Here is a 14,714-nt window from a genome sequence, read left to right as displayed (position 1 = left end):
GAGGAGAAAGCTGCCTTTCAGGGGAGGGAGTGGGATCCGAAGGAAGGCCATCAGACTCCGTCAGAGAAATATCTGATGTCCTCCTCCTCCTCCCACGAGGCCTCACCATCGGTACCAGACACAAGTTCACGAACCTGTGTCTGAAGCCGTGCCCGGCTCGACTCCGTGGAACCACGGCCACGGTGGGAGCGTCGAGAGGTAGACTCCCTCGCCCGCACCGGCGAAAGCTCCCTCCGCCGACGTCGTCGCGGAGCCTTCCTGGGAGGCGACCGCAGTCGGTACCGCAAGCGGCACCGATGTCGGAGACCTCACCCCGGGCAAGGGCCCAGCCGGCGCCTCACTCGACAGTACCGGTGGCGCAAGCACCCCCGGTACCGGAGGGGAAGGGCGCAACAGCTCTCCCAGGATCTCTGGGAGAACAGCCCGGAGACTCTCGTGCAGGGCGGCTCTGGAGAAAGACATGGAAGCCGATGCAGGAGTCTAAGTCAGAGTCTGTTCCGGGCGTGGAGGCTGTTCCGGGCTGTCCAAGGTGGAGCGCATCGACACCTCCTGAACAGAGGGCGAGCGGTCCTCCCGGTGCCGATGCCTACTGAGTGCCGACTCCCTCGGCAACCCAGAGCTCTTGGTACCGACGCGGGAAGGAGACCGGTGTCGATGCTTCTTTGACTTTTTCAAACGAAGCATGTCACCGGAGCTTCCCGGTACCGACGAGGAGGACGTAGAATCCAACCGTCGCTTCCTCGGGGCCGAGGCCGAAGAAGGTCAGTCTCGGGGGGGGGGGCTGTACCGCAGGAGCCCTCAGGTTAGGGGGAGACCCACCCAAAGGCTCACCGCCACCAGCAGGGGAATGGACAGCCCTCACCTGCACTCCAGACGAAGCACCACCGTCTGACGACATCAGCAGAAGCGGAGGTCCCGGTACCACCGACGCCGACGCAGCCTTCCGATGCCTCGGCCCCGACGATGCAGAGGGTCGATGCCTCGATGCAATCGATACCGTCGCGGCCGAGGGCAGAGGTGTTGACGCTGTCGACGTCGACGCACTCGATACTCCTGGTGCCGATGCCGACGAAGAGCCCGAGAACAAAACGTTCCACTGGGCCAATCTCACTACCTGAGTCCTTTTCTGTAAAAGGGCGCAAAGACTGCAGGCCTGCGGGCGGTGCCCAGCCCCCAGACACTGAAGACACGACGCGTGCCTATCAGTGAGCGAGATTACCCAGGGCGCACTGGGTGCACTTCTTGAAGCCACTGGGAGACTTCGATGACATGGGCAGAAAAATCACGCCGGCGAAATCAAAACTCGTAATTGCGGTAAGGCACCAAAAAGATGGGGAGAAAAAAACTCGACCCGAGGCCTCAAAGGGGCCTACCCCGAAAACAAAAGAAAACTTAACGGGGCCAAAAACTAGAAATAGGGGGAAGGGAAAAAGACCAAAAGGCCCTTCTCCGGAATCCATTTTTTTTTTTTAGTGAAAAGTCAAAAAGACGCGCGAGGGTCAACTTAAGGGGCGCGAACGGCGCAAAACACAACCGTACCGAGCGCGGACAAAAGAAGACTGACGAACACGAGCGGGTTCGGGCGGGAAGACGGCAGCGCATGCGCGGTGCGCATGGGCGCACGAGGACTAGCAAAGGACTTTGCTAGTGAAGTTTCCGATTGGAGGGGCTGCCGTGGACGTCACCCATCAGTGAGAACAAGCAGCCTGTTTGTCCTCGGAGAACTATAGCTACGTCATACAAGGATCAGCGTTAGGAGTCACAGACCAAGAAAGGGATCGTGTCATCATTGATGATACGTTGAAATCATCTGCTCAATGTGCTGCTGCGGCTAGGAAAGCAAATAGAATGTTGGGTATCATTAGGAAAGGGACTGAAAACAAAAATAAGGATATCATTCTGCCATTGTATCGCTCCATGGTGTGACCGCACCTCAAGTACTGTGGTCAATTCTGGTCGCCGCACCTCAAAAAAGATATAGTGGAATTGGAAAAGGTGCAGAGAAGGGCAACAAAGATGATACAGGGGATGGGACGACTTCCCTATGAGGAAAGGCTGAAAAGGCTGGGGCTCCTCAGCTTGGAGAGGAGGCAGCTGAGGGGAGATATGATAGAGGTCTATAAGATAATGAGTGGAATGTAACGGGTCGATGTGGCGCATAGGAGCCAACTTTTCAAAATTATTGGGGGTGCTAAGACCAATGGAAATAACTCCTCCCTGGACACATACAAGGAATTCTCTCAATATTGGGGGTGCTCAAGCACCCACAGAGTCGGCTCCTATGATGTGGAGCATCTGTTTACGCTTTCCAAAAATACTAGGACAAGGGAGCATGAGATAAAGATGAAGTGGTAAATTTAAAACAAATCGGAAGAAATTTTTCTTCACTCAACGCGTAGTTGGACTCTGGAATTCGTTGCCGGAAAAAGTGGTTAAGGCGGTTAACTTAGTGGACTTCAAAAAAGGGTTGGACGGCTTCCTGGAGGAAAAGGCCATAGAATGTTATTGAATGGACATGGGAATAATCCACTATTTCTGGGATGGGCGGGACAAATTGCTTGTTCTTTTGGCTGCTGCGGTGACAGGGTGCTGGGCTCGACGGACCCTTGGTCTGTCCCAGCATGGCGATGCTTATGTACTTGGTGCATGTCCGTTACTACTACTACTATTTAACATTTCTAAAGCGCTACTAGGGTTACGCAGCGCTGTACAGTTTAACATAGAAGGACAGTCCCTACTCAAAGAGCTTACAATCTAAAGGACAAGTGTACAGTCAATCAAGAAGGGGCAGTCAAATTGGGGCAGTCTAGATTTCCTGAAAGGTATAAAAGTTAGGTGTCGAAGGCAACATTGAAGAGGTGGGCTTTGAGCAAGGATTTGAAGATGGATAGGGAGGGGGCTTGGCGTAAGGGCTCAGGAAGTTTATTCCAGGCATAGGGTGAGGCGAGGCAGAATGGGCGGAGCCTGGAGTTGGCGGTGGTGGAGAAGGGTACTGAGAGGAGGGATTTGTCCTGTGAGCGGAGGTTTTGGGCGGGAACATAAGGGGAGGCAAGGGTAGAGAGGTAGTGAGGGGCTGCAGACTGAGTGCATTTGTAGGTAAGAAGGAGAAGCTTGAACTGTATGCGGTATCTGATCGGAAGCCAGTGAAGTGACCCGAGGAGAGGGGTGATATGAGTATATCGGTTCAGGCGGAATATAAGACGTGCAGCAGAGTTCTGGACTGATTGAAGGGGGGATAGATGGTTAAGTGGGAGGCCAGTGAGGAGTAGGTTGCAGTAGTCAAAGCGAGAGGTAATGAGAGCATGGATGAGAGTACGGGTGGTGTGCTCAGAGAGGAAAGGGCGAATTTTGCTGATGTTAAAGAGGAAGAAGCGACAGATCTTAGCTGTCTGCTGGATATGCGCAGAGAAGGAGAGGGAGGAGTCGAAGATGACTCCGAGGTTGCGGGCGGATGAGACGGGGAGGATGAAGGTGTTATCAACTGAGATTGAGAGCAGTAAAAGAGGAGAAGTGGGTTTTGGTGGAAAGACGATAAGCTCAGTCTTGGCCATGTTCAGTTTCAGGTGGCGGTTGGACATCCATGCAGCAATGTCGGATAAACAGGCCGATACTTTGGCCTGGGTCTCCGCGTTGATGTCTGGTGTGCAGAGATACAGCTGGGTGTCATCAGCATAAAGATGATACTAGAAACCATGAGATGAGATCAGAGAGCCCAGGGAAGAGGTGTAGATTGAAAAAAGAATGGGTCCAAGGACAGATCCCTGGGGAACTCCAACAGAGAGCGGGATGGGGGTGGAGGAAGATCCATGAGAGTGTACTCTGAAGGTGCGGTGGGAGAGAATGAAATTACCACAAGGGGCATGCGGTAACTCCATTTTGGCGCGCACTGGGCATACGTAGGCACCTACACGGCTTAGTAAAAGGGTCCCTAGATGATGATGTCATTTTATTTACTCTGAATTGCTCTGAGTGAATTTTGTAGAAGCAATAAACAAATGTAATAAAATAAATGATAAAATTTACCTTCACCAAGGCCTCTACTTGGTGTAACAGGATAGGCTTGTTACAGAAATCCACCAGGGGCTTCGGTACGCTAAGTGTCAGGGGACGTAATCTTGTTCCATAGCCACCAACCAAAATTAGAGCTTTCATTCTGGCCTAAAAGAAGCAAAATAACGGTAATAAAGGGACTAAACCTATACAGTGTACCCTGTTTACAATCTACAAAAGCAGGAGGCACAAAGTAACCACAACTGTACCACTGGACGGAGATCATATCATACTAGCAATACATCCTCTTGGTATGCGCACAGGGTGGAGAACACTTGTATATAGGATTCCATCAAGCCCCATCTCTACTACATACGTGTCCTCTTGAAGTGGTTTCTGAATACAAAGGTGGCCCCACTATGTCATCATACATTTTGATACGATGTGGTACAGCTGATTACAAAAATGACTAGCTTGGGTTCTGGGAGAATAGCCATTAAATGGTTTGGTTCATTATGGTTGGATGACTGCAAGTCAAAGCCTTAGTCATCATTTATTGAGTACTACAGGATTTGTCCCTCTTACCAATATTATTTAATATTTATACAATGCTTCTGAAAGAGATCAGAGATTTAGAATAGAAGAACTGCCATACTGGGTCATACCAACGGGTCTACCTAAGGAAACAACAGGGCAAGCAATTCACTGTGGTGCAAATGAGCAGATTACAATAGGAGACATTCTTTCAAAACACTTGATTCTTGTGAGGTCTAGGAATAAAATCAAAGAAGCCCGACACTGGCTGTGTTTCGCCCACGCAAGGGATGCATCAGGGGCTAAGGGTAACCAAGAGGTGTGCAACAGCCACTTTACCACTTTGGTACAAAACTGTCTTTTCCAAAAGATGGCAGCCTCACACAACAGTTCAGCAACAAAGCAAGCAACATTACAGAGCGCATGTCCCAGATCCCCGAGTCTCATGGGATTCTTTCTACTGGCTTGCCTTGTTCTCTAAGCATGCTGGGCTAACCCTAACCACATTTGCTTTGTTGCTGAACTGTTGTGTGAGGATGCCATCTTTTGTAAAAGACTGTTCTGTACTAAAGATGTAGGCTGGTTCACGACCTAGCCTAGGGATTCCAAGAGGGAAATGACCTGAGAGGTGACCAAACTGCAGCCGTGTCAGCCTGAATCAGCTAGTTGTCCAGGGAGGGATGAAACCGAATACCTTGGAGATGTGCAGCCAACAAAACCATCACTTTGAAAAATGTGTAAGGCGCCATAGCCAGGCCAAAAAGCAAAGCCCAAAACTGAAAGTGCTACTCCAACACACGGAAGCACAGAAATCACTTGTGATGAGCTGTGATAGGGATAGGCCTCTGTGAAGTCCAAAGAAGTCAAGAACTACCATGGCTGCACTGACGCAATGACTGAGCAAAGAGTTTCCATCCAGAAATGCTGGACTCACAGGCAAGCATTCACTCTCTTGAGGTCCAGGATGGGAAATAAGGAACCGCCCTTCTTTGGGACCACAAAATACCGTCCAAGGCCACACTCTGCCAGCAGAACAGGTCCCATTGCTCCTAGATCGCAAAGATGCTGAAGGGTAAGAGCAACGGCCTGGAGCTTAAGGGTTGCAAGAGGGAGGCCACGAGTATCCCTTCTCAACCACCCCAGAACCCACTGATTTGAGGTGATGCAGACCCATTCATCGTGGAAAAGAAATAGCCTGCCTCCCACTGGAACAGAGGGCCCTGGTGCCGCCATCTTGAGCAGGCCTGGCTGCTCCAGTCTTTACTGATGGACCGGAGGGCCCGGCTTGTTTGGAGCCACAAAAGGACCCCTGCTTGAAGGATATACTCTGACCCCTTCCCCCCCAGGCTGGAGAGCTCTGAGCAGACTTAAAGTGGCCCACCCTTTGGAGTACCCCCTGGAGGATGAGGATTGCTGAGCACCTTTTTGCCTCAGCTTCAGGAGATGGAGAGGCCGTGCCTCCCCCCTTATCCTTCACCAACTTCTCCAGGTTATCATCAAAGAGCAAGTGCCTCCGAAAGGGCAGCTGACTCAAAAGCTTCTTAAAGGCCACATCCACGACCCAATGGTAGAGGCACAACCAACGATGCCTCGCCACTGAAGCCACCATCAAACAGGAGGCCAAATGGACCAGATCATAGAGAATGTGTGCCAAAAAGACCATCCCTGTTTCCAGATGAACAACCTCGGGGACCCCAGCAACTTCTGTAGTCATTGCAGCATGGCCCTAGCCACATAGCCACCTCAAATAGCAGCCTGAATACTGGAAGCGACCAACAAAAAGACCAAGTGGAGCTGCACCTTCACATTTTTATCATGGTGCTTCTTAAGGGCTGAGCCCCCCTGAACTAGCACCATGGTTATCTTTGTGACTACTGTAACCAAGGTGTCCACCTTGGGGAACATCCAATATTTCTCCACCTCCTTAGGAGCGAGGGTGTAAAGGTGATCAAGCACTACAGCACCCTGGAGGGGACCATCTGTGGTGTCCCACTCCACCATCATCATACGGATGAGGGTTTTATGCAGCAGGAAATGCTTTGGTTTCCCCCAAAAGCCCTCCAGCAGAGTATCCCCTTCTGAGGAGTCTGCAGTGGGAGACTTGATATATACTACTACTACTACTACTACTACTATTTAGCATTTCTATAGCGCTACAAGGCGTACGCAGCACTGCACAAACATAGAAGAAAGACAGTCCCTGCTCAAAGAGCTTACAATCTAATAGACAAAAAATAAATAAAGTAAGCAAATCAAATCAATTAATGTGAACGGGAAGGAAGAGGGGAGGGTAGGTGGAGGCGAGTGTTTACAAGTGGTTACGAGTCAAAAGCAATGTTAAAGAGGTGGGCTTTCAGTCTAGATTTAAAGGTGGCCAAGGATGGGGCAAGACGTAGGGGCTCAGGAAGTTTATTCCAGGCATAGGGTGCAGCGAGACAGAAGGCGCGAAGTCTGGAGTTGGCAGTAGTGGAGAAGAGAACAGATAAGAAGGATTTATCCATGAAGCGGAGTGCACGGGAAGGGGTGTAGGGAAGGACGAGTGTGGAGAGATACTGGGGAGCAGCAGAGTGAGTACATTTATAGGTTAGTAGAAGAAGTTTGAACAGGATGCGAAAACGGATAGGGAGCCAGTGAAGGGTCTTGAGGAGAGGGGTAGTATGAGTAATGCGACCCTGGCGGAAGACGAGACGGGCAGCAGAGTTTTGAACCAACTGGAGAGGGGAGAGGTGACTAAGTGGGAGGCCAGCAAGAAGCAGATTGCAGTAGTCTAAACGAGAGGTGACAAGGGTGTGGATGAGGGTTTTGGTAGAGTGCTCGGAAAGAAAGGGGCGGATTTTACGGATGTTGTAAAGAAAGAAATGACAGGTCTTGGCGATCTGCTGGATATGAGCAGAGAAGGAGAGAGAAGAATCAAAGATGACCCCAAGGTTTCGAGCTGAGGAGACAGGGAGAATGAGAGAGCCATCAACAGACATAGAAAACGGGGGGAGCGGGGAGGTGGGTTTGGGGGGGGAAATGAGAAGCTCGGTTTTGGTCATATTTAATTTCAGGTGGCGTTGAGACATCCAGACAGCAATGTCAGACAAGCACACTGAAACTTTGGTTTGGATGCAAGGTGAGATATCAGGGGTAGAAAGGTAGATTTGGGAGTCATCAGCATAGAGATGGTAGGAAAAGCCATGGGATGAGATTAATGAACCAAGGGAAGAAGTGTAGATAGAAAAGAGGAGGGGACCAAGAACAGAACCCTGAGGTACGCCGGCAGGCAGAGGGATAGAAGTAGAAGAGGATCCACCAGAGTGAACACTAAAGGTGCGGAGGGAGAGGTAGGAAGAGAACCAGGAAAGGACAGAGCCCTGGAATCCAAGTGAGGACAGGGTATCGAGAAGTATGCTGTGATCGACAGTGTCAAAAGCAGCGGAAAGATCAAGAAGAATGAGGATGGAATATTGACCTCTGGATTTAGCCAGTAATAGGTCATTGGAGACTTTAGTAAGTGCAGTTTCGGTTGAGTGGAGAGGGCGAAAACCAGATTGTAGTGGGTCAAGAATAGCATGCGAGGAGAGAAAATCAAGGCAGCAGCGCTGAACAGCACGCTCAAGTAATTTGGAGAGAAAAGGAAGGAGGGAGATGGGTCGGTAATTAGAGGGACAAGTAGGGTCGAGTGAAGGCTTCTTAAGGAGAGATGTGACCACAGCATGTTTAAAGGCAGCAGGGACAGTCGCAGTGGAAAGTGAGAGGTTGAGAATGTGACAGATAAAAGGAATAAGAGCAGGAGAGATGGCATTAAGAAGGTGGGTGGGGATGGGATCAGAGGAACAGGTGGTACATTTTGAGGAAGAAAGGAGAAGTGTAGTTTCCTCAATAGTAACTTCAGGAAAGGAGGAAAGGGAATGAGGGGAAGGAGAGAGAGGGGAACGGACTAGTGGAGGGAGAGGTGGTGAGGTAGAGAAAGCAAGGTTTATCTTTTGAACCTTGTTGTGAAATAATTCAGCAAGGGTCTGAGGAGATAATGAAGGGGGAGTTGGGGGAGGGGGCACCTTGAGGAGAGAGTTCAATGTGGTGAAGAGAAGTCGAGGATTAGAGCCAAGAGAGTTGGTCAGTTGGATATAATAATCCTGTTTGGCACGTAAAAGAGCAGATTGGAAAGAGGTCAGCATAAACTTAAAGTGTAAGAAATCAGCAAGGGCCCGAGATTTCCGCCAGAGGCGTTCGGCGGAGCGGGTACAGGAACGTAGGTAGCGGATATTAGAAGTCAGCCAAGGTTGGGGTTTTGTACGCCTTACAGGGCGGGTCATCAAAGGTGCAAGAGTGTCTAAGGCAGAGGATAGAGTATTGTTGTAAGAAGAAACAGCCTCATTGACAGACGTGGATGGTGCCACAGTAGAGAGGAGGTTTGAAACGTGGGAGGATAGAGATGAAGGGTCAATATCGTGAAGATTCCTAGATAAATTAGATAAGATAGGACGGGACTGGGAGGGAGGAGATTTAAGTGTGAAAGTTATAAGATGGTGATCAGAGGAGGGAAGATCAGAGGCAAGGAAACTAGAGGGTGAACAGTTGGAGGAGAAGATGAGATCAAGACAGTGACCATTTTGATGAGTGGGGGAGGTGGAGCATAGTTGGAGATTAAAGGAGGACATTAAAGCGAGTAACTTGGAAATATAAGAGTTGGAAGGCCCTGTGACCTCGTCAATGAGGCGAGACAGTTTCTTGTGGCAAAAGAGCCAGATCGCATGGGAGTGCTCTTTCTAGGCCTCCCAAGAAGCAGTATCTTTGAAATCAGAATCCACGGAAGACTGGGAGTCTGAGAAGGTCTCTGACTCATTCCCTGCCACTCTGGAACACTCAAATTTGCTCTATGTCACACTTAGTGCCCAAAACCACTAGCAAGGAACTCTATGTCAAATCAAACTACATGTCCTGCTTAACCATCTGGGTTAAGCCCTATAGCCAAAACGCCACAGGGGCCCCATCAAACCTCCCCTCCAAGCTGGACCAAAAGGGAGGGGGGTGGAACGGAAGACCACCCCAAGATCATGATTGGGACTGAGAACTCTCCTGCTATTGTGAAGCAGCAGAAAAAGAGAAAAGCAGAACTTCAGGGTGATCATATCTGATGAGCTTAAGGTGGTTAAACAGAAAAGACGACGGTAAAAGCCAGAAGGATGCTCGGGTGCATAGGGAGAGGAATGGCCAGCAGAAAAAAAAAAGAGGTGATAGTGTCTGGTGAGGCACCATTTAGAATACTGTGTGCAATTCTGAAGACCACAAAAAGATATAAAAAGGATGGAGTCAGTCCAGAAGGAAGCTACAAAACTGGTCATTGGTTTCTGTCATAAAGAGTATGGCGACAGACTTATAGACTTCAACACGTATACTCTGGAAGAAAGGCAGGAGAAAGGGGATATGATAGAGATGTTTAAATACCTCTGTGATATTAATATACAGGAGGTGAGCCTTTTGAAAATGAAGGAAAACTTTGGAATGAGATGGCATAGCATAAGTTAAGATGTTATAGACTCAGGAGTAACTTAAGGAAATATTTTTTCATGAAAAGGGTGGTGGGCGCTTGGAATAACCTCCTGGTGGAAGTGGGGGAGACAAGGGCAGTGTCTGAATTTAAGAAAGTATGGGACAGGCACATAAGGGAAAGACCGAGACAGTGGTTGCTGAGGATGGGCAGACTGGATGAGCCATTTGGCCCTTATCTGCCATCATATGACTCCCAAGGTGAAACGTAACATCACCTACGATTTGGATTATTCTTCCCAATCTGCATCACTTTGCATTTGTCCACATTAAATTTCATCTGCCATTTGGATGTCCAGTCTTCCAATTTCCTAAGGTCTTCCTGCAATTTTTTCACAGTCTGCATGTGTTTAACACTTTTGAAAAGTTTTGCGAAAAATACAGCAAAGAAAATGTTCTACTCAATGTAGGAACTTAAAAGGATCAAATCTTTCTTACCAAGGGAAGTATTCCGTAGCCTAGTACAATCAATGGTACTAAGCCATCTATATTACTGCAATGCCATCTATGCCGGATGCAAAGAACAAATCATTACAAAAATTCAAACCGCTCAAAACACAGCAGCCAGACTCATATTTGGGAAAGCGAAATACGAAAGCGCCAAACCCCTAAGAGAAAAACTACACTGGCTCCCACTAAAAGAACAAATTGCGTTCAAAGTCTGCACCTTGGTCCACAAAATTATTCACGGAGAAGCCCCGATCTATATGTCAGACCTTAGAGACTTGCCTACTAGGAACGCAAAAAGATCAGCACGCACATTCCTCAATCTCCATTACCCTACTTGTAAAGGACTAAAATATAAATCCACATACGCGACCAGTTTCTCATACATTTGCACGCAATTATGGAATGCACTACCGAAGACCATAAAAACAATGCAAGACCTAACCATCTTCCGAAAACTACTGAAAACAGATCTGTTCAAGAAGGCATATCACAAACATCCATCTTAAACATTAAATAATAAGACCACACACGAACTAGACAAATTCGAAATCTTATCACTTGACTGATCAACCTCTTGGATACTAATGAACAAATAACATCACTTCTATCCTTATGTCGAACATGGTCTCTCCTTAGTCGATGACCTAATGTACGTTACAATCCAATGTATGCTATGATCCATGTATGTTACCATGTATGTATGCACATTAACAATTTGTAATTCTGTTACCCGGAAATGGCATCTGCCACTACGGCAAATGTAAGCCACATTGAGCCTGCAAATTGGTGGGAAAATGTGGGATACAAATGCTACAAATAAATAACATCTGTAAATGTAATCACCTCTATTGTTCCAATTTCCAGATCATTTATAAATGTGTAAAATAGTACCAGTCCCAGCACAGATCCCTGCAGCATGCCAATATTCACCATCCTCCACCGAGAAAAATGGCCATTTAATTCTACCCTCTGTTTTCTGTCCAATAACCAATTCCTAATCCACAACAGAACACAGCCTCCTATCTCATGACTCTTTAATGTTCTCTCATGAGGAACTTTGTCAAAAGGTTTCTGAATCTAGATACACTACATCAACCGACTCACCTTTAGCCACATTTATTCACAACTTTGAAGAAATTAAGCAAATTGGTGAAACAAAGACATCCCTTGGGTGAATACATGCGGACTCTATCCCATGTTTATATAAACGGAGAGCAGCCAGTTTTTAAAAAGTACTCCAGGGAAAGCCAGGAAACTACAGCCTAATGACATCTGGCTAATGGGGAAGACAATATGGATTTAGCACAGGAAACTACAGCCTAATGACGTCTGGCTAATAGGGAAGACAAAATATGGATTTAGCAAATGGAATGTTTGTCTTATTAAAACTGTTACACTTTTTGAAAGGCTAAACAAATATGTAAATAAGGGTGAACCAGTTAACAGTTTATCTACATTTTCTAAAGACATTTAATCAAATCTATTATGAGAGACTCTTGAGGAAAATTACATGAAGTCATAGGACAGAAAAGAACTAAATTAGTTTTTTCAATGTAGAAAAATACACTGTAGTGGAATATCCCAGGGATATGTACTGGGACTGGTGTGTTGTTTTTTAACATATTCAGAAATAATCTGTAAGTGGAAAAAAACGGGTAAGATGATCAAATTCATATATACAACTAACCAAAATAATTTTGTGCCATCACTAGATTGTGAGGACCTGCATTAGGAACGTACAAGACTGGGGGGGGGGGGGGGGGGGGGGGGGGGGAGGACTGTGCCATTTAACTGACAGATACGTACAAGTGCGAACTGATGTGGCTAAATCCACACCATAGGTACAGATGGCAAGCTTTATATTAAGAATCACCATCAAGGAAAGGATCTTGACAACAATGTCCAAAACTACAATGAAATCTGAAATCTGCCATGCAGTCTAAAAAACAGAATGTAAGGTATTAGGAAAACAAAAAGGAAAGAAAGTAGAGAATATATGTTGATCCATGGTGCAAACCACACTGTGAGTGCTGTCTTGTCACTTCATCTCACAAGAAGATAAAACAGATATACCAAGTCATATGTCGAACACCCCTCTCCACACGCATTCGGGGACTAGTCTCCCCTCCCCATGGTCTTATCACCCCCTCGCCTCCCTGTTCGAGATTCAGCACCTTTCATTCAAATCCCCACTATCCTCATACCTGAAATCACCCACCACAGCTTTCCTTCTCAAGTACCAGTGTGCCACGTCCGCTCAGGTTCCACTTCCAACGCTACTTCCTGATTCCGGCAAAGGCGGGCAGGCACATCTGAGGGAAGGAAGTTGCGTCGGGACATGACAGCGCCAGCAAGACGCCTTGGTTGGAAAACGGAAGGAGTCAAAAAGGTTTAATACCAGACGCCAGCATGAGCGTATCTCTGGACCACGGAGTTGGAAGAAAACAGGAGTCGAAGTGAACCTATCTAGTACATTATACGAGTTGAAGCCAGTGGGCGGAGTTTACCGCGGGTTTAGTACACCCAAAATAGCAAACCCTATTGAAAACAATAGCAAAAAATTATTAGACAGCCCATGCTTGGTCCATCTGTGCTCCAGTTGGGTATGCAGTGCCTTAAAAAGGTGGAGAAAACATTCATTTTTGGCCTTATTTCACAGCTTCCCATATCTAGATAATCAATAGAAATAAAACATGGAAAAGAAAATAAGATGATACCTTTTTTATTGGATATAATAAATTTCTTGATTAGCTTTCGAAGGTTGCCCTTCTTCCTCAGATCGGAAATAAGCAAATGTTGGTAGATGACTGTATATATTTTCCATGTTTTATTTCTATTGATTACCTTTAAAAGTGGACTAACACGGCTACCACACCTCTCTAATCATATATAGATATAGCATGAAATAGAATTGGGAATATCACTAAAACTGCTTCAAAAATGATTCTAGCTGGTAGCAAAAGCAGTTATAAACTTGTATTTTGTACTCTCTTTTTTTCCCTGCACAATACAGATGGCCACATTTCAGTGAGGATATCCTGTTCATAATATTAACTGTTGTTGTAATCTGCCTTGGAAAGCCTATTGTTATAAATAGCCTAGTGTTACCATAACGTATTCTTCTTTACCATGTATGTATGCACATGGTATATAAATATACCATGACCAATTCCATGTATGTTACATTCCATGTATGTTACCATATATGTATGCACCTTAACGCAATACCATTTGTAATTCTGTTACCCGGAAATGGCAACCGCCATTATGGCAAATGTAAGCCACATTGAGCCTGCAAATTGGTGGGGGATACAAATAAATAAATAAATAAAGATGGAACATACTGAAATTAAATGAAACTAAAATTAAACTCGCCTTTCATTGGGGCAAATGGAATCACATCTGCATCTGTTTTGTAGAAGTTTACCTTTTAGACACGCAAATGGATTATTCTGTTTTTGAACATTTCAGGGGCAACTCTTAGGCGGTCGGTGGCCCAACTGTTTGGGGAGGCTAAAGGGGGCGGGGTTAGGGCGGGGCCAAGGGTGGGGCTTACATCCATAATTGTCTGACAACACAGAAAAAAAAAATAAGTAAAAGTAAAATAGTCGGGGGTCACGTGATGCCTGCTACCTAGAAGGCAGCAAGGAAGAGAGGCTCCGCAATCCACCTGCCTATATCTGCTAACAGTACCAGACTAACAGGCTGTGGCTCGGGGGAGATTCGCTGTTGGGGAAGTGGACTCAACTTGGCAGCCTATCGAGGGAGTCCCTTGCGAGGTATGCCCTCCAGAGCCCCGAAAAAATAATCTAAACCAACGAGCAGCCGCATGGACAAAATGGCGGGAGAGACATCCAAACAGACAGCCCTGGCGATTCCAACAACAGACTGGGCGCAGGAAATCTCCCGCTCTGTTTCGGCAGCACTGGAGGACAAATTACATAAATTGCAGTCTGCAGTAGACGAGATAAATGAGAAGTTTGACTCGCATACAACTCGCCTCGCGGAGGTGGAACAACGGATCTCCACCAGAGAAGAGGAGGCGCAGGCCGTCGCAGCGCAAGTCGCTACTCTCCAAAAAAACATCACGGAGTTGCAAGAGAGGGTAGAAGAGCAAGAAAACTGGGCTCGATGAAATAACTTGCGGGTGATTGGATTGCCTGAGAACGTGTCCGACAAAGGCCTGTATGAATTCTTTGTAAAATGGC

The 14,714-nt window shown here is 47.0% G+C and overlaps 1 protein-coding gene across 3 annotated transcripts in view; it reads right to left on the bottom strand.

Annotated features, from left to right (window-relative positions):
- The window catches only part of GMPPB (GDP-mannose pyrophosphorylase B), a 159,363-nt gene extending 146,547 nt beyond the window's left edge, over window positions 1-12,816 (bottom strand). The window contains exons 1-2 of one of the 3 annotated variants that reach the window (XM_030205300.1): window positions 12,711-12,816; window positions 4,024-4,158 (exon numbers count right to left, since the gene is read on the bottom strand). In XM_030205300.1, coding sequence (XP_030061160.1) covers window positions 4,024-4,152 — 129 coding nt within the window. In that variant the 5' untranslated portion in view covers window positions 4,153-4,158; window positions 12,711-12,816. The remainder of the gene's footprint in view (window positions 1-4,023; window positions 4,159-12,710) is intronic. The other 2 variants (XM_030205301.1, XM_030205302.1) reach the window with 2 other exon arrangements.
- Window positions 12,817-14,714: the final 1,898 nt, after the last annotated feature.

The sequence above is a fragment of the Microcaecilia unicolor genome, chromosome 6, assembly GCF_901765095.1.
Source record: "Microcaecilia unicolor chromosome 6, aMicUni1.1, whole genome shotgun sequence".
Lineage (NCBI taxonomy): Eukaryota > Metazoa > Chordata > Amphibia > Gymnophiona > Siphonopidae > Microcaecilia > Microcaecilia unicolor.
This window is presented reverse-complemented; position numbering and strand designations above follow the sequence as displayed.